At 47.2% G+C, this 18,162-nt stretch overlaps 1 protein-coding gene across 3 annotated transcripts in view; it reads left to right on the top strand.

The window, feature by feature from the left end:
- Positions 1-2,539: 2,539 nt before the first annotated feature.
- The window catches only part of LOC129711361 (ephrin-A5-like), a 425,862-nt gene continuing 410,239 nt past the window's right edge, over positions 2,540-18,162 (top strand). For 2 of the 3 annotated variants that reach the window (XM_055658967.1, XM_055658969.1), the window contains exon 1: positions 2,540-2,871. In XM_055658967.1, the coding sequence (XP_055514942.1) occupies positions 2,753-2,871 (119 nt within the window). In that variant the 5' untranslated portion in view covers positions 2,540-2,752. The remainder of the gene's footprint in view (positions 2,872-18,162) is intronic. The other variant, XR_008725825.1, reaches the window with a different exon arrangement.

Raw genomic sequence — 18,162 nt, forward strand, 5'->3', positions numbered from 1 at the left:
TCCGATGGCAGGAGTGAAATGGATGTGCGGCCAGGATGGCGACAAATGTCGTCCTTGTCCGTGCTATCTCCAACCAATTAAAAGAAAAACCAAGACAAGACAAGTTTGTTCAAATACATTTTTTTGGCATCGTGTTAACAGGAAGAGTGAATGGTTTAAGGATGCAGTTACAGCTCTTAGGGTCTTGGCACAGTCTTGAACCGCCGAGTGAAGGAATCAAGCAGGTGTAAGTAGCCAGAATTAAAGGGTGTGTGTTGGAAGGAACTGCAGATGCTGGTTTAAAGATTGGCACAAAAAGCTGGAGTAACTCAGGGGGCCAGACAGCATCTCCGGAGAAAAGGAATAGGTGATGTTCCGGGTCGATGCCCTTCTTCAGACTGAGAGTCAGGGGAGAGAGAAACGAGAGATATAGACGGTGATACAGAGAGAAGTAGAACAAATTAATTAAAGGAGCACATAAATTGTAGGGGGGGGGGGGGGGGGGGGGGGGGGGGGGGAGGGACGAAACCGCAGAGGTGTTTGAAAATAAGGATGTGATTTTCTTTTACACTAAGACATTGTCAGACGAGGAGCCACTTCCGTGCACAGGAGTGAGACTGAGTGCGAGTTAGACTTCAGGCAGCAGAGGGGGCTTTTCATTAACAACCTTTTGGCAGGTGCAAGGTGAGAAGCTACAGCACAAGCGCTGGAACAGTCGACAGACGAAGCTCTGCGCTCACATTTTTCTCTGAGCTGCAGAATAATTGCGATTGTTTGCATATGTGTGTGTAAGAGATCGTGATTAACTAGTTCTGAAGAAGAGTTTAAGGGGTTCTCTTGTTTTTGAACGGAGCACATTAAAAACCCAACCCAAAATGGCTTTATTACAGTGTCCGTAAATAACCGAATTAGATACTGCATCCCCCTTTTTCGACATTTTCCACACTATTCGCTATTTCGTGTGCGAATGAATTCTTTCTAGATTGGATTCGCCGCTGCCGTGCGAGTGCTGCTGTAAATGTAGTGTTTTCCCCTTGGAGAGGCGCTGATTCGGAAGCATGCAGAAAAGATAATTCCCCTGTAAGGAAGGGATCCGTGCACAATTATCCTGACCCAAAAAAAGAGCTGAAACGAAAACACACATACACACACACACACACACACACACATACGTGCACACGATTCCATGCCATGCTCTCTCCAGGAAGTGGGAGAATGCATTTGGTTTCAAGTTAACGGAAAAGTCGCGGGTTTTGTAAGTGTGAAGCACGAAATTGTACTCGGGAAGGCGGGACTGCAAAATAAAGGAAACTGAAATAGATGCTGGTTCAAACCGCAGATAAACACAACATGCTGGAGTAACTCAACGGGTCAGGCGGCATATCTGGAGAAAATAAACGGGTGACGTTTCGGGTCGAGACTCGAGACCCTTTTTTTCAGACAGAAGAAGGGTCTCAACCCGAAACGTCTCCAGAGATGTTGCCTGACCCGTTGAGTTCCTCCAGCTTTTTGTGTCTATCTTCTGTTGATCTGAATGTTTCGGGTCTGAAGAAGGGTCTCGACCCGAAACGACACCTATTCCTTTACTCCAGAGATGCTGCCTGTCCCGCTGTGTTAACAACAGCTTTTTGTGTCTAGTTATGGTATATTTGCTGCTTTGAGATACTGTTTTTTTAAAAATACATATATTTTTAATTATCAGACATTTCTAGCAGTAGAGATGGCAACACAGGGATGGGAGCAAGTACCCAGGCAGGGACCAAGAACCAGGGTGGCGAATCTGTGGAATTATTTGCCACAGAAGGCTGTGGAGGCCAAGTCAGTGGATATTTATGAGGCAGAGATAGATAGATTCTTGATTAGTACAGGTGTCAGAGGTTATGGGGAGAAGGCAGGGAAATGGGGTTAGGCGGGAGAGATAGATCAGCCATGATTGAATGGCGGAGTAGACTTGGTGGGCCGAACTGCCTAATGCTACTCCTTTCACTTATGACCTTATGACCAGGTGCCAAGGAAGGGCCGAAGGAACATGACCCAGGACCAAGGACCGAGGGGCCCAAGATCCAAGGACCAAGGACCCCCAAGATCCAAGGACCAAGGACCCCAAGATCCAAGGACCAAGACCCCCAAGGACCAAGACCCAAGGACCCAAGTGAGCAGGGATCCAAGGACCAAGGACCCAAGATCCAAGGACCAAGACCCAAGGACCGAGGGACCCAAGGACCGAGGGACCCCAAGATCCAAGGACCGAGGGACCCAAGATCCAAGGACCGAATGTAACAACATCGGTGGTAATGTAACAACTGGCGGCTCCGGCGCTTTCATTGGTGCCGCTGAGCCAGCTCCCATTGTGACATCATCCGCCAAGTCTTCTCCCATTGGCTGGGAGCCTCCTCCCGGGCCGCCACTCAGGCGAGGGTCCCGCCCCCGCGGAGGGGGCGGGGCTCGACGGCCCGCCGCTCTGATTGGCCACAGGCTTACGCGGGCCGGGGGGCGGGCGGCCGGCCATTGGCCGAGGCCGCCTTCATTCATAAATGTCCCTCCCGCCCCGCCCCCTCCCGTCAGCACGGTAGGTTGCGCAAGTGTAGTAGGGGTTGGCTTCACTTAAAAAAAAGCTGCTCTTGTTGAAAGTTGGTGGTACTGGCACCGTATGGAGGAGGCAGGCGGCAGCGGCAGCGGCGGCGGCTGCTCCAGCTCCAGCTCCAGGCTTTGATTTGCAACACTTGTGTGTGTGTGTGTATGTGAGAGAGGAGAGCTCGCTGGACGCTCGACGATGAACGTGGAGGTGGCTGTTCTGCTCTTCCTGGCCCTTTGGGTTTGTGTTTGGACGGAAGATCCCGGGAAAGTAGTTGCTGACCGCTACGCCGTGTACTGGAATAGCACCAATCCCAGGTAAAATAAAATAATGCATTGTACACATCAGGGGGAGGAACGGGAAAGGCTAGCGATTGTACTCCGCTATGCACGGTTCAGAAACAATTGCACTATCCTCTCAATCCCTGGATTGCTGGTTTACAGATCAATTGAGCACCGTTTCATAGCAAATGTTTGCACTGTTTGTATTGCAGGCTTCCCAAATTATTCCGAGCCAGTTATCTTTATTAATGCAAAATGTCCTTGCAATGATAAACCTCCCTGCTGTTGTAAAATATACACACACATGTAACTCTCCGCTCGCACGCAGATGTGCCTCGACCTGATGTCTGAAACTGATGTTAAAACAAGTCTCACTCAGGGTCTTGCTGTTGAGCCTGCATTCGCTCGGACGCAAGAAGCAGGCAAAAACTTGGGGATCTTTCCGATCTCACCTCAAAAAGCGTGGACGGCGAGTGCCCTATGGCAAAAAAAAAACCCAATTGCGATCGCAGCCGATTCCTGCAACCTTTGCACTAAAGTAAAAGAAAACAGCAGTGCGATCGTTTGGAAAGGTGCGCGGCCACCGAATAACCCCAGCTTTCTGCAAAGCGTAGCATTGTGTGTTAAACGGGAATATTTGCATGAGGATTGTACTCAAGAGGGAGATCTGACAGGCAAAACGCGGCCGATCAGGCAGAGATACTGCAGTAACAAGATCCATGTAGCAAGGCGAACATTTTTTTTAAATCCCTGATCTAATTTGGAGAATCTTCAAACAGATGCTCATAGGACAGTAAATCACTGGGTTTGTAACTTCTTCCCTGCAGTTTATGGGGGTGGGGTGGAGAGGGGGTTGGGTGCAGTGGGGGGGGGGGGTGGATGGAGGGGGGGGGGGGGGGGGTGGGGATTGGAAGGGGTGTGTGTGCGTTTGTTAAGCAGAAACGCTTTCATGTTAGCATGTGGGGAAGCAAGCGGCGGTCTCTTCCGTTTAAACTTTTGTTACTGAATGCGCCTCTTTTTCTCTCTGCCTGTCTGCCACATCCCCATTGGGCGCCATTCCTGCTTTAATGGGGGGTGGGGGTGGGGGGAGTTAGATATGACAAGGCTTCAGGCACACGCGTTCCTTAGAGCTTAACGCCGGGCTGGCTCGGCTGCTTCGTGTTATCAGTCAGTCTAAAGAAAGTGCTGTGTGTGATCTGATTACCTGCTCTCCGAGAACGGGCTCCCCTGCCCATTAGAGAGGTGAAGTGACAGCGGTGCGAATCTCCTAATATAACACAGATTTGCTGCCGCGACCCCGCATTTCACAAAGAAGAAGGGGGGGGGGGGAGGGGGGAAAGTGGGGAACGCCGCTTGCGTGAACAAAAACGCGGATGAACCACACACTCAGCAATTTAGCTGCTGTGAAGAATACCATGCAACCGGCCCCTTACGGGTTAACGTCTGCACCCCGTGGAAAGGTTTTGTTTTTGGAGTTGTCAGAGAGTTAAAAAAAAACACAATATGTGCTGTCTTTGTGCTTTTATTTTTGGAGTTCATTTTTACATTGAGAGCAGGAGAGTTGGAAGATATTTCATTGACGAGCGCGGCGTTCACACAATCTTTAATAGTTTACCCGGGGTCCCGTAGCTAATAAAACGGGGCGCCGTCATTCACAAGCGGAGGAATCCAGCCTGTTGCTTAGATTTTCAATCCGATCTCTCTCTCCCCCCACCCTCCACCCCCGATAACCTGAAACACTTGTAAAAATAAATCTAACGCCTTTCTAAAATAGTTCTTGCAATTCTGGGGACACAAAGGACCGTCTTGGGACCGGCATTCGAGTTTGCACTTTTGCACAAAAGATAATATTTAGTAGGAAGGAACTGCAGATGCTGGGTTAAACAAAAGAGCAGGAGTAACTCAGCGGGACAGGCAGCATCTCTGGGGAGAAGGAATGGGAGATGTTTCGGGTCGAGAGACTGGTTGGGGGAAAGGGAAACGAGAGATTTAGAGAGATATAGAACAATGAATGAAAGAGATGCAAAAAAAGTAACGAGCTTATACCTTGTTCAGTTCATTACAAACTGGCATTTTCTTTGTGTACCGAGGCAGTCTTTGGCCAGGACTGGACTAGCACCACCAGCACTTTTGGACTCTCGGCGTAACTTTAGCGAAGGGGATGTGGGGCGAAGAAGGCAACGAGGAGCGGAGAAAGGCTGGCTCAGCATTAAATTCGCCGTGATATAGCACACGCTCCGTGCGATCGCCGACCCTCAAGACTGGGAGCAGACAGACGCGCTCCTGGTAAACGTGTCCCCGTCTCTTTTCGCTGCCGCCGTGTCTGTCACCTCGATGATAGACGCGAAAATGCTGGAGTGAACTCAGCGCGACGGGCTGGAGAGGTGGCGTTTCGGGTCGAGACCCTTCCTTCTCCAGTCTGTTCGTCCGCACTTCCTTCACCCCCACACACACACACCTCGTTGTAGCGACTGGGTGAGCACTCCGAGCGAAGGCCCGTCCTGAGTAAGTTTGCGAGGAGGGTCTCCCAACTAACTTTTGTGTGTGTGTGTGTGTGTTTACTCAGAGAGTGCCAGTCTCACTCACTCCCCAGCCAGCAAAACCTCTTCGCACCATCTATATAAAAAAAAAACACAGCAAGACAAAAAGGAATTCCTGGCCCGCTGAGTTACTATTTTGTGTCTACCTTCAATTGTAACAGGTTTTTTTTACCATTGATTCCAGTAAAGGAGGCAGCAGAATGTGTTTGCCGGCGCGGCGCTACTATTCCACGGATCTGCAATGCCTTTGGGCAACTCGACCGGCCCCCCTTCCCTTGTTAGCCCGCTATAAATCAAACCCAAAGCGTTTGAAATCAGACAGAAACTCAGCGGGTGCAGCAGCATCTATGGAGCGAAGGAAATAGGCAACGTTTCGTTTCGAAACGTTGCCTATTTCCTTCGCTCCATAGATGCTGCTGCACCCGCCGAGTTTCTCCACCACTTTTATCTACCTTTCGATTTTCCAGCATCTGCAATTCCTTCTTAACCGCGTTTGAAATCAGCCCTGACTTGAGAAGCGTAGACATGGCTTGCATCTGACCGACCATTCAACAAGGCACGGGCAGATTTACCCATTGGCCCTCGGTGGTAAATGCTTCCTATAAAAAATAAGTAGAACATGCCCCTTAACGGCGGCGCAATCTGCACCTTGGTTTCAATCCCAAGGCAGAATCCCTTACACAACCCGTTTTCACTTTTACATGTGTTCGAGATTATTTGTTTTTGTTCACTGAATAAATACATTCAAACTTTTTTTTAAAAATTGCAATAAAACTAAGAAAAGATAAAGTAAAACGGACGACAAGTGTTGTCCAGAGTTGATGGAAGGAAGCGTTGTAATCATTGTTTTTTTCCACAATCGCTAATAAAATGTTCGGATCCAGTATTGCATTTCCAGACATGCTGCCTGTCCCGCTGAGTTACTCCAGCATTTCGTGTCTGTCTTCGGTATAAACCAGTATTTGCAGTTCCTTCTGCATTTCTCTCCCTGTCCATAAGTGCCCTTATAACTGTCTGAGTTTGATTTATCCGACCTCTCTGTTCCTGATCCCCGCAATTAAAAAAAAAAAAAATCAATAAATATGTTACTAATTTATGTTAATACCGCATTACAAAAAATACCTCACTAATAATAGCCGGGCAGTCGGTAAATGGTGAAGCTCTCGGTGTTACACGGACTAATTTTGAATTTACAATGCAGATCACTCAGCTAGATGCTGAAACGGTGATACACATCATTATAATAAATTGTTCCTATAAAATTGATAGCCCTGTTCACAGACAGTGGTAATGGGAGTTTTTAATGAAGCTGCCTGTACGCTGTTAATTTATACATGAATCCCATAACAACAGGTTCGTTGACATAAAACACGAGTTTTTGATGTTTGTAGTTGTCTGGGGCTCTTTCCACTCTGACTGCAGACGGAGGGATCCGGGCTGGGGTGTCGAACGATGCGTTATAAATCATGCACACACACACACACACACCAATTTCCCAGCAGTGGGGAACTGAATCTAAACAAGCATCTCTCACCGTCTGGATTTGCATAGTTCTCAGCCCGATCAAGTGAAAAAAAAAACCGTGGGATTCATGGTTATGTCCTCATTTATTCTTTATTCGGATCATTTATAATTCTAACATCATCTTATTTTTGGTAAAAAGGTTACGTATCCAGCTTTAACTGGTGGTGTTAAGAAATTCCGACAGGGATCCACGATGATTTTGAATCAGTTTTATTGTGGCACTTGTACATTTAGAATAAATGGGTGGCAAAGTGCGCATGTGAGTGTGTGTGAATCTGTGTTTGTGAGTGCATGTCTGCATGTGAGCGTGTGTGCGTGTGTTGTGTTTCTGCATGCGAGTGGGTGTGTGTAAGCGCATGTGTGTGTGCATTGTGTGACTGCACATGTGTGCGCACGTGTGTTGTGTGTCTGTGTATATGTGAGCGAGAAGTGCGCGTGTAAGTGCATGCGTGTCTGCATGTGAGTGTGTGCATCACGCGACTGCATGCGAGTGTGTGTGTGCATACAAGTGAGGGTGTGTGTGTGCGTCGTGTGACCGTGAATATGTGAGTGCGTGTGAGTACAAGCGCATGTCAGTGCACTTTTGTGTGTGTGTGTGTGAGGGCATGCATGTATGTCTGCCAGTGATGATGTGTGTGTGTGTGTGTGCATGTACATATGCCTGCCAGTGATGGTGTGTGTGTGTGTGAGTGCATGTACGTATGTCTGCCAGTGATGGTGTGTGTGTGTGTGAGTGTGTGTCTTTGGGGAAGGATGTGCTGTGGATGAATCAACATCTAATTTTTGATGGGAGCGTTCGGACCACTGAACGTCACTGGAAGGAAATTACACTGTAGCGGCCATTAACAAGTACTTTTCAAATGTTATTTGTCATTGTTAATAGTGTGCCGGGGGCTCTCGTAGGTAAATTGAGAAAACCTTATACTCATCAGGCACGCCAGCACGATTATGTCACACATGTTTGAACGTTGGTCCCTGTTTCTATTTTATTTTTTTCCTTAATAAAAAATTTTCGAGCAAAGGTCAGGAATCTCACTCTTCATTTGTGTCGGTGGGCGAGCCAGAGACGAGACGGAGAGCAAAGCATCGCTTTTCAAACATGCCATTGCATCTCGGGCGTCGCATCATGAGCACTTCAAACCGAACAACAAACTCGCTGATTGAAGCCTAATTATGATAATAGACATCTACTGGTCTCCTCAATTAACGGAGTTACAGTGGGATCTCATTACACGCAATAGTTCAGTTTGATACAAAGTCACATACAAGAAGGGACTGATGATTTAAAGTAATTGAATTGGGAACTTGCAAACGCTGAGAGTTTATATAATTCAGCGAAATTTAGGGTATTGATAATGACGGAAATAATTTTTTTTGCACAAATTCTGAATTCCTACCATACATTAATTTGGGCATGTGTGTCAGCAGTATGTGTGTGCGAGTGCAAGAGTGTGTGTGAGTGTGTGTGTGCTGGTGTATTTGTGTGTAGCTTTTGCCGATAATCTACTACAATCATTCGATAACTCATTTTGAATGGAGCTTAGGAAAAGGGTTAAAGTCTTGAGGCAGCTTCATCCTTCTCAATGATAATCGTTGATCTGTCCTTCAACCACAGATTTGGTTCTCCTTTGATACCCCCCCCCCCCCCCCCCCCCCCCCCCCCCCCCCTGTAAAAAATAATTCTATCGCCCTCACTTTTGAAAGCCTCATTCGAAACTACAGCTGTATTTTATTTGGGAAGAGATGGAGGGTTTTACCGGTCTTTTGTGCATAGACGGGATTCCTAATTTCTTTCCTGGATGGCTTGGCTCTTATTCTTTAATTAGCCCCTCTTCTTCTGAATTTCTCCACCATGGGAAATAATTTCCCCTTTATCTCCCGCACTGAATCTGTTTAAACACCTTGGTTATATCGCCCATCAATCTCGTGTTCTCGCAAGGAAGCGCGGCAAGTTTATATAAGCTGTCCTCTCAATTAACTCCCAGAGACCCATTGCCGTGTGCGGGAAGTAGCACTTTTCAGGCTGATATGTTTTTGCTGAGATGCTGTGACCAGTGCTGAGCTTTCCATCCATGGACCAGTTTTAAACTGGGTGAGGAAAATCGTACATGAGCTATTTTGCTTGCCAGGTCCATTTTTATCGACGTTTAATATTTCCCGATTCCATCTAAATTCCCTGTAAGGCTGAGATTTTTTTTTTAAACTCTCAGCGGTAGAGGAAAAAAAATAGAAACTGTAATTGTTTCAATGAGAAGAGCAGACTAAGGATCGTGGCCTTACCTTCTGCCTCGCGTATGTGTGTGTGAGACAGAGAGAATTCCTCATGTTCAGGATATCCTGTGCTCCATTAATAATTGTAGATTGTAATCACCAAAGATCGCAGCCTCTCTCTTTGAACTGAATATGATTTCAAAACTTGAGACTTCATAAATATGGATCCAGAAGTTTACAGCTGCTGTCCAGGCATCGGGAACGGCATCCATTAATATGCGTGTTGACCACAAAATACGCACTTTGGTTGTTCATTGAAAGCCTAATGATTTGTTAAAATGCAGAGTGTATTCGGAAGTCTTGCTGACACATCCCTTTTACAAGAAAGGTTGCACGTAGATTTAATTGAGACGTACAGAATTATGAGAGGTCTGGATAGAGTAGATAAGAAGGACCTGTTATATCGAGGTCAATAAACACGAGGCATAGATTGAAAGTAATCGGTATATTAGCTGGAAAGAGAGTTGAAGAATTAATATCTTCCCACTGGACGATGGTGAGGGTCTGTATTTCACCACTTGTGAGTATAGAAATTGAAACACCCGCTTTATTTAAAAATAAATACTTGAATATTCTGAGGAAGGGTCTCGACCCAAAACGTCACCCATTCCTTTGCTCCAGAGATGCTGCCTGTCCCGCTGAGTTACTCCAGGATTTTGTGTCAATCCTCGGTGTAAGCCAGCATCTGCAGTTCCTTCCTACACTTGAATATGCATTTTGCGCTTTTCATATCCGTATCGGAATATTCCAAAGCAGTGTTCAGTGGTTTAAGTGAATCGTGGCTTGGTCACAGTGGGAATGTTCGGGTATTCTCTTTTGCTGATGTGGTTCACAAACCACCCGATGCTTGTAATGTGCAGATGCTGGCTTACACCGAATATAGAGACAAAATGCTGGAGGAACTCAGTGGGACAGGCATCATCTCGGGATGGAAGGAACGGGTGGAGCTTCGGGTCGAGACTGAAGAAGGTTCTTGACCCGAAACGTCGCCCATTCCTTCCCTCCAGAGGTGCTGCCTGTCCCGCTGAGTTACTCCAGCATTTTGTGGCTATCTTGAATGCTTGAAATGTGGTAAATAGCGGCAAATGCGAGAGCTGAAATATCGGACATGACTGAATAACCGCTGCTGTGTCCATGCAGTGAATGGTCTCCATCCATTCGTTTTCCTTTTAATTTCTGCTCCCAATCAGGATTCGTTTTCCTTTTTAGTTGGTTCCGATTTTTTTTCTCTCTCTCCCTTCCACCTTCGTTCTAACCCAACTGCAATATCTTTTTTTTTTAAATCTAGAATATAATCAAAATAAACAAACTGCACACAGCTCCCCCAGGACTTGCTTATCTACATTTTGAGTGCCTCAGTGGGAATTTCCTTTTTGGTTTTACAATGATTGTTTCAGGAAATGAAGGATATTGCACCCATTAGCTGTGCACTGCCAGGTTTTCTTTACTCGCGTGAGAGGCTGGTGGTACAGAAACGCCACGGTCGCATTTTGTGAGTGATATTGCAGTGCCTCTGGGTGCACGGGGTTTTGCCGTCTCTCACATCGGCCGTTCCCCCACGTCCTCACTGCGAGTCGAGACAGACTCTGCACCAACCCACGTCAGTTCCTTTGACCCCGAGCCCAAAATTCAAAACCCCCTTTCCCTGGGAGATGCGTCCCCCCAGTCTCCCCACCCCCCCGCCTTTCTCCTCTGCGATATCAGCTTGTCCGCATCCGGAAAGCCGATCCGTACTCGTGCTCCACCCGCACTTGTCCGGTTGACATCTCACCATCCTTCCCGCCTTCAATCTGTATCCACGCAAACTTTCCGGAGTAACTCAGGGGGGCAAGCAGTATGTCCGGAGAGAAGTGGTGGGTGACGATTTAGATCGAGACCCTTCTTCAGACTGGGAGTCAGCGGAGTGGGAGACTGGAGATATGGAAGGGTTCAGCTGTTTGTGTCTGAAGCTGTGTTAAATTCTGCACTCCCTTCTGCTGACCGATCTCCAACAACTAGAGAGCGGCCCCGAGCTACCATCTACCTCAATGGAGACCCTCGGACTATCTTTGATCGGACTTTACCTTGCACTAAATGTTATTCATGTTATTTCCTTTATCGTGTCCCTGTACACTGTGGACGGCTCGATGGAATCAAGTGTAGACATTCCGCTGACTGGTTAGCGCGCAACAAAAGCTTTTCACTGTACCTCGATACATGTGACAATAAACTAAACCTGTACGCGATTTGTGTTCAGTTGTTTCTTTAGTTTAGAGATACAGCACGGAAACAGGCCCGCCGGGGGCCGCGCCGACCATTGATGCCCACCCGCACATTAACATTATCCTCTACCCACTAGGGACAATTGTTACATTGACCAAGCCATTTAACCTACAAAACTGCACGTCTTTGGGGTGTGGGAGAAAAGCAAAGTTCTCAGAGAAAACCCACGCAGGTCACGGGGAGAACGTACAAACTCCATACAGACGGCACCCGTAGTTGGGATCAAACCCGGGTCTCCGGTGCTGCATTCGCTGTAAGGCAGCAACTCTACCGCTGCGCCACCGTGACCATTGATTTCTATTCCACCGATGCCCTTGTTTAAAAACCTCTCATCCCACTTGTTTATAACACATTTCATCTCCCTACCTCTCTAACATACTCAAGCTCTACCAACCACCCTCTAAGAACTGCTGTCCACTAAACACGAGCCTCTTTTATTACCCCCACCTCTCCTCTCCACTGTAATCGTTCCGTAAAACCGAGTGCACAACCTCCCCAAGTCTCTCTCCTTGTCTCCGCTCCCTCTTGCATCTTCCCTCTTGATTTTAGGTGCTCCTTTTGAATGGGCTTTTAAAAAATATAAAATAATGTTGTTTTGACAATGCCTGTCGCTCGCCTCTCCTTCCTTGTGCTAGCTGTTATTTTTATCCAGCTGCTCCGTGGGTCACCTTGAAACAATTGAACCACATTAAAAATGTTAAATAAATGCAAGTGGTTGATATGATTGCAATATTCTGCTTTGTTGCACATTTGTTAAACTTATTTGAACAGCAAAATAGGTCAGGCGCTATTTGAAAATGAAAACTTAAAAAAAAAAATGTTTATTGGGAGTAATTTGAAAAAGGTTAATCCAACCTCCCCCCCCTCCTCTTTCCAGCTGTGATGTAGCTTCTAAATCTTTTCCATGACTATCGATGCATGCTGAGCTTATTGAAGCATTACCTTCAATAGCGTTGGTATTCTGTGCAGAAAGTTTCGACACATGAGAGGGACTGTGCGTGCAATTTTGTAATTTTCCCACACGTGCCTTTGTTAATTCCGCCGGTGTGAACTAACCGAGCCAGCGCCGCCAGTAAACTAACTGCGGCAACAACAAAAAAAAAAAAAACGCAGCCCGGCCGTTAGCGAGGATAGCTCCGGGTTTGCGCTCTCCACGGGAGAGCAGAACGGAGCCGTTTTCTTTTTCTTTCGGAGAAGAATCCCGCGTAATCTGCCCCGTCCGCTCCATTATTATCCGCCGCCTTTCATATTGCGGCAGAGAAACCCGTCGGGGCACCAGGGAAGATTCACGGGGCGGTGGTTTACAAAGGGAAGAGCGGGGAGAGAATAGGATAGCCCGAGTCACTGGGAACAAAAATACCTCGGCAGCTTACAATCAAAATGGAAGTAGTTGAGCTCCGTTAGTGTCGTGCGTCCAGCTCCTGACAGAATTAAACTGCCTGTTACAGGTAAAAGTACACCTTATCATGAGCGATTAATTCTCATCCTTCATTCAACCCGTGAACTGTGTCCAAGTCATGCCTCGATTTTAAACAGGATAGGTCCCTCCAATTCATGAAGGGTACACCTTTTATTCTTTTGTTCTTTGTACCTCCTCATACCTCCAGTTTCCCTCTCCGCAAATTGGAGGGACAACACCTCATGCTTTGATCGGGCAACTTACAACTCAGCGGTATGAATATTGCTTTCTTTAACTTCAAGTAACCCTTGCATCCCCTCTCTCTCCATCCCCCATTCTATTCGTCCATCTAGTTTCACTGTCCTCCTCCTTAATTTCACTGTTTCACTTGTTAGGTTCACTCGCTATCACCTGCTCCACAGCCAACAATGGACCATTGTGGGCTCCATCTTTCCTTGATGATCATTGATTTCTCCTTGTGCATACCTTGCGTTCATGTTTTCATTCATTCCATTGCATTCATTGTATAAAGAGGGGCCACGACCAGAAATGTCACCGATTCCTTCTATCCAAAGATGCTGCCTGTCCCGTGGAGTTACTCCAGCATTTTGTGTCTATCTTCAGTTTAAACCAGCATCTGCAGTTCCTTCTGACACCTTACATTCATTTTTTCTTTGTACCTCTTCATGTCTTTAGTTTCCCTCTCCTCTGACTCTCAGTCTGCAGAAGGGTCTCGACCCAAAACGTCACCTATTCCTTTCCTCCAGAGATGCTGCCTGACCTGCTGAGTTACTCCAGCTTTTTGTGTCTACCTCCAATTAAAAAGCCTTGAGTTATTAGTGTAAAGAGACAGCTAGCCCGTTGGCACCTTGGGGTTAGTGGCAGTTCACCATATGGAGTACAAGATCCCGTTAAATCTACAGGTGCAATTTGGTTTGTTGCTTTGAACGAACTTAGCGGACATGCTCGATTAGCGGCAGAGGCAGGGGCTGAAGAGTTATTGTTCTACCCGGTGTGAATAGACCAAAAAACGACTTAAACAGTCGGCAGAATGTGTGTACTGGGGCCTCTGTGTTTTTAGCACAAACCACAGCTCTGGAGCAGAGTTACTTTGCCTTTTTGGTTCCATTTTAGCCCCACCGTCCTCATCTTTGGGCACCCAGTGCGTAGGGGAGTGGGTCAAACAGAAATGATACCCTGCATGGTTTGCTCCTGGGCCTGGCCGAGCTGGTCATTCGTGGGTCACGGAGCCAGGGCATCGCCCGAGCGACTGCCTGCCCCTTGTCGGGGGTTTACGTCCGTGCCGGGGTGTCCCTCGAAAAGGAACACGGTGTGGCCACGGGCACCATGGGGGTGTTCTGGGACCGCTGGGCACCGCGGAGGGGGGTTAACTGTACCCCCCATCAGTCTGAAGAAGGGTTTCAGTCCGAAACGTTGCCTATTTCCTTCGCTCCATAGATACTGCTGCAACCGCTGAGTTTCTCCAGCATTTTTCTCTACCTTCTGTAACATGTTGTATTATGGTGTGCTGTTATTTGTTTTGTAAGTATTATTCTAAATTATTATGACAGACGGCAGTGTGGCGCAGCGGTAGAGCTACTGCCTTAGAGCGCCGGAGACCCGGGTTCGATCCTGACAACGGGTGATGGCTATGTGTAATTTGTACCTTCTCCCCGTGACCTGCATGAGTTTTCTCTCAGATCTTCGGTTTCTTCCCACAATCCAAAGATGTACTGGGTTTTTTTAGGTTAATGGACTTGGTATAAACGTCTAAATGTAAAGTTATCCCTAGTGTGTATAAGATGGAGTTAAAGTGCAGTGACCACTGGTTGGTGCGGAAGGACTCGGTAGGCTGCAAGGTCTGTTTCCACGCTGTATCTTTAAACTAAACTAAAAAAAAAAGATTTAGTTTTGATATTTATAAAATGTGTGTGTAATGTTTTACAGGGGAGCACTCTGTTTAACTATTGGTTTATCTGGGGGTTTGTCAGAGGTAGAGTGGCCGCCAATATCATAAGAATTAAGGCGATAATAACTATCGCAGTGGAAGAGGTGTTGATAGCAGATCTCAGCAGCAATAGACTGAGGCCATTCAGCCCCTCCAGCACCTTCCATTTGTCATCTGAATCACCTGGGTTTCTTCCCAGCTGCTATCAGGCAACTGAACCATACCACCACAACTGGAGAGCAGTGCTGAACTACTATCTACCTCATGGGTGATCTTTGATCGGACTTTACTGGCTTTATCCTGCACTAAACGTTATTCCCTTATCATGCATCTGTACACTGGCTGGTTAGCACGCAACAAAGCCTTTCACTGTACCTTGGTACACGTGACAATAGACTAAACTGAACAGTGTACATGGACATAGGGACAATTTACAATTATACCAAGCCAGTTAGCGGGGACTACCCACGCAGGTCAAGGGGAGAAGGTACAACGTCTGCACAGCCAACACCCATAGTCAGGATCGAACCCGAGTCTCTGGCGATGTAAATCTACCGCTTCCTTGTGTTCCTCCAGCGTCAGTAAAACAAACAGCTTTGGTCTTCCTCACATTGTTGTTGGTCCCTTATACCTTATCATGTATCTGTACACTGTGGATGGCTGGATTGTAATCATGTCTTGTATATCCGCTGGCTGGTTAGCATGCAACAAAATCTTTTCACTGTACCTGTACACTGTACACGTGACAATAAATTAATACTGTGCTTTGTGAACAGTTAACTCAAAGATGGACTTCAAAGTGGACTCACCATCACGGAGGAGATACTTCTAAACTGGGTCTCCATTTTGTTCGTCATCCTTGACTCCATTTGGTCAAGGCTCGTGATCCCTTCCACTGCGCACGATCACTCCGTGTCTCGGAGAGCCCAGGCTTCTCCACTCCCTCTTGAGTGGGGAGAAAAAGAGCATGTGTGACCTCTTCGAAATAATCCAGGTCTCATCTTAAAATGAAGTATCCTCGCTCTGAAGATCTTTTCTACAAAGCCCACACCTTTGTGAAGAGCAGCCTCTCTACCCTAAATCTACTGCTCCCCACGAATACGGCACGGTGGAGCAGCAGTAGAGTGTACGAAGGAACTGCAGATGCTGGTTCACACTGAAGATACACGCAAAATTCTGGCGTAACTCAGCGGGACAGGCGGCATCTCTGCATCGAAAGAATGGGTGACGTTTTGGGTTGAGGCCATTCCTTCTTCAAAAGAAGGGTTCTCGACCCAAAACTTCGCCCATTCCTTCTATCCAGAAATGCTGTCTGTCCCACTGAGTTACTCCAGCATTTTGTGTCTAGTTGTTGCCTTACAGCGCCAGAGGCCCGGGTTCAATCCTGACTACGGGTGCTGTCTGTATGGAATTTGTATATTCTCCCCGTGTCCTTCATGTAGAGTCCCTGGCGCTGTAAGGCAGCAACTCTACCTTTGCTGGTCGGCACAGACTCGGTGGGCTGAAGAGCCTGGTTCCAAAATGTATCTCCAAAGTCTATAGTGGATCACTCATTAACCAGTGTCATTTTTGGAACATGTTCTCCTGTAAATTATGAGCAGCAGTCTGCACAACGACTGCAGTATTATTCTCTTAGTATCTGGATGGTGAAAGTGAGTCAACTGTGTCATCCTCAGTATACAAAGGAGTGCTCCTGAATGTGGGTAGTCCTGTCTGCGTATCTGGAGTCTGAAGAAGGGTCTCGACCCGAAACCACACCCATTCCCCTACAGTGGCAGAGACCCGGGTTTGATTCTGACCTCGGCTGCTGTCTGTATGGAGTGTGTATGTAATGATTCTTTATTGTCATTGTCAGTAACCACCCTGGGTTTTAGCACCTCCCTTGGGATGCTCCGGTTTGCCCGCGCCTGCCGCCGTAACACTCCAAAGGTGGGTGCAGTGTTTTGTAGGTATAAAGCGGGATTGAACCGGCTCCTTCCGTAAATTTAGTCCCTATCTGTGCCCTATGAAGATGTGTTGCATTGGCCGGGAACCATTGAGTGTATGTGTGTGTGTAGGATAGTGTGAGGAGATCACTGGTTGTCGTTAATCCCGTCTGCGCTTCTGAAGGAGGGTCTCGACTTATAACACCACCCACTCCGTCTCTGCCTGTCCCACTGAGTTACTCCAGCATTTTGTGTCTTATCTTCTTGTTTAAACCAGCATCTGCAGTTCCTTCCCACCCCATTGCCCCATGCGGCCACCTCAGTAGACCAGGTGGGCCAGTTACAACAACACTTACAGTGGAGGCCAAGGTCCCCAATCCCCAGGCTGCAGTCTCTGTCTTGTCTGCCCGTCTGTCTGACTGTGACATGCAGTTGTCAGAGGCTGTCAGGTAATCTCTGCTCCTCTGGTGTCAGGTACTGGATCGATAACGCATTTTGCACTCATCAATCAGATTTTCTCTGAGGCTTTTTAGTTGTGGCACAGGCAGGCAAAGGTCTGTATTCGTAGCTGTCTGAATTTGCCGTGCAGGAAGGAACTGCAGACACTGGTTTAAACCAGACGATAGACACCAAAAGCTGCAGTAACTGCAGGACAGGCAGCGTCTCTGGAGAAAAGGAATAGGTGACGTTTCGGCTCGATGCCCTTCTTCAGACTGGGAAAGGCAAAGGAGATATATAGACGGTGAGATAGAGAGAGATATAGAACAAATGAATGAAAGATATGCAAAACAAAGTAACAATGATAAAGCCAAGAGGCCATTGTAAGCCTTGGGCTAGGTGCAAACATGTTGCATACAATGAGAATCAACAAGATGACTGAAGCTAATATGACGGGTGGGGGAGAAGTAGAGAGAGAGAGAGGGAAAGCCAGGGTTACTTGAAGTTAGAGAAATCAATATTCATACCGCTGGGTTGTAAGCTGTCCAAGCGAAATATGAGATGCTGTTCCTCCAATTTGTGTGTGGCATCACTTTGACAGTAGATGAGGCCCAGAACAGAAAGGTGTGAGTGGGAATGGGAAGGTGTTCTTTCACCTCCTCTTTCAGAACGTACAGCGGGATAGTTGACTGAATAAACGCTTGAGCCATTCACTGTTCTGCCGGGAGGCGGAAATCAGGGTTGGATGGGCCGGGGGAGGGGGGGGGGGGGGGGGCAGAGAGGGGGTGAAGAATTCTGTAGGATCGTCCCGTCCCTTCTCAGTGGTCAATATGCTTTTGCAATGGTCGTGACCATATGCTTTTATTGTCCAGTGGAATGTTGCCATACCTAAGCACATCCCCAATTAGCAAAGTGTACAGAAGTAGTCCATTTTTGGCAAGAGGTGGAAATGACAAGAGGTGCCATTCTGGTGCCATTTTCAAAGTCTAATCCACGTTCTTGTTCGTATGTGTGTTGGCC

This window comes from Leucoraja erinacea, chromosome 29, assembly GCF_028641065.1.
Source record: "Leucoraja erinacea ecotype New England chromosome 29, Leri_hhj_1, whole genome shotgun sequence".
Taxonomy (NCBI): Eukaryota; Metazoa; Chordata; class Chondrichthyes; order Rajiformes; family Rajidae; genus Leucoraja; species Leucoraja erinaceus.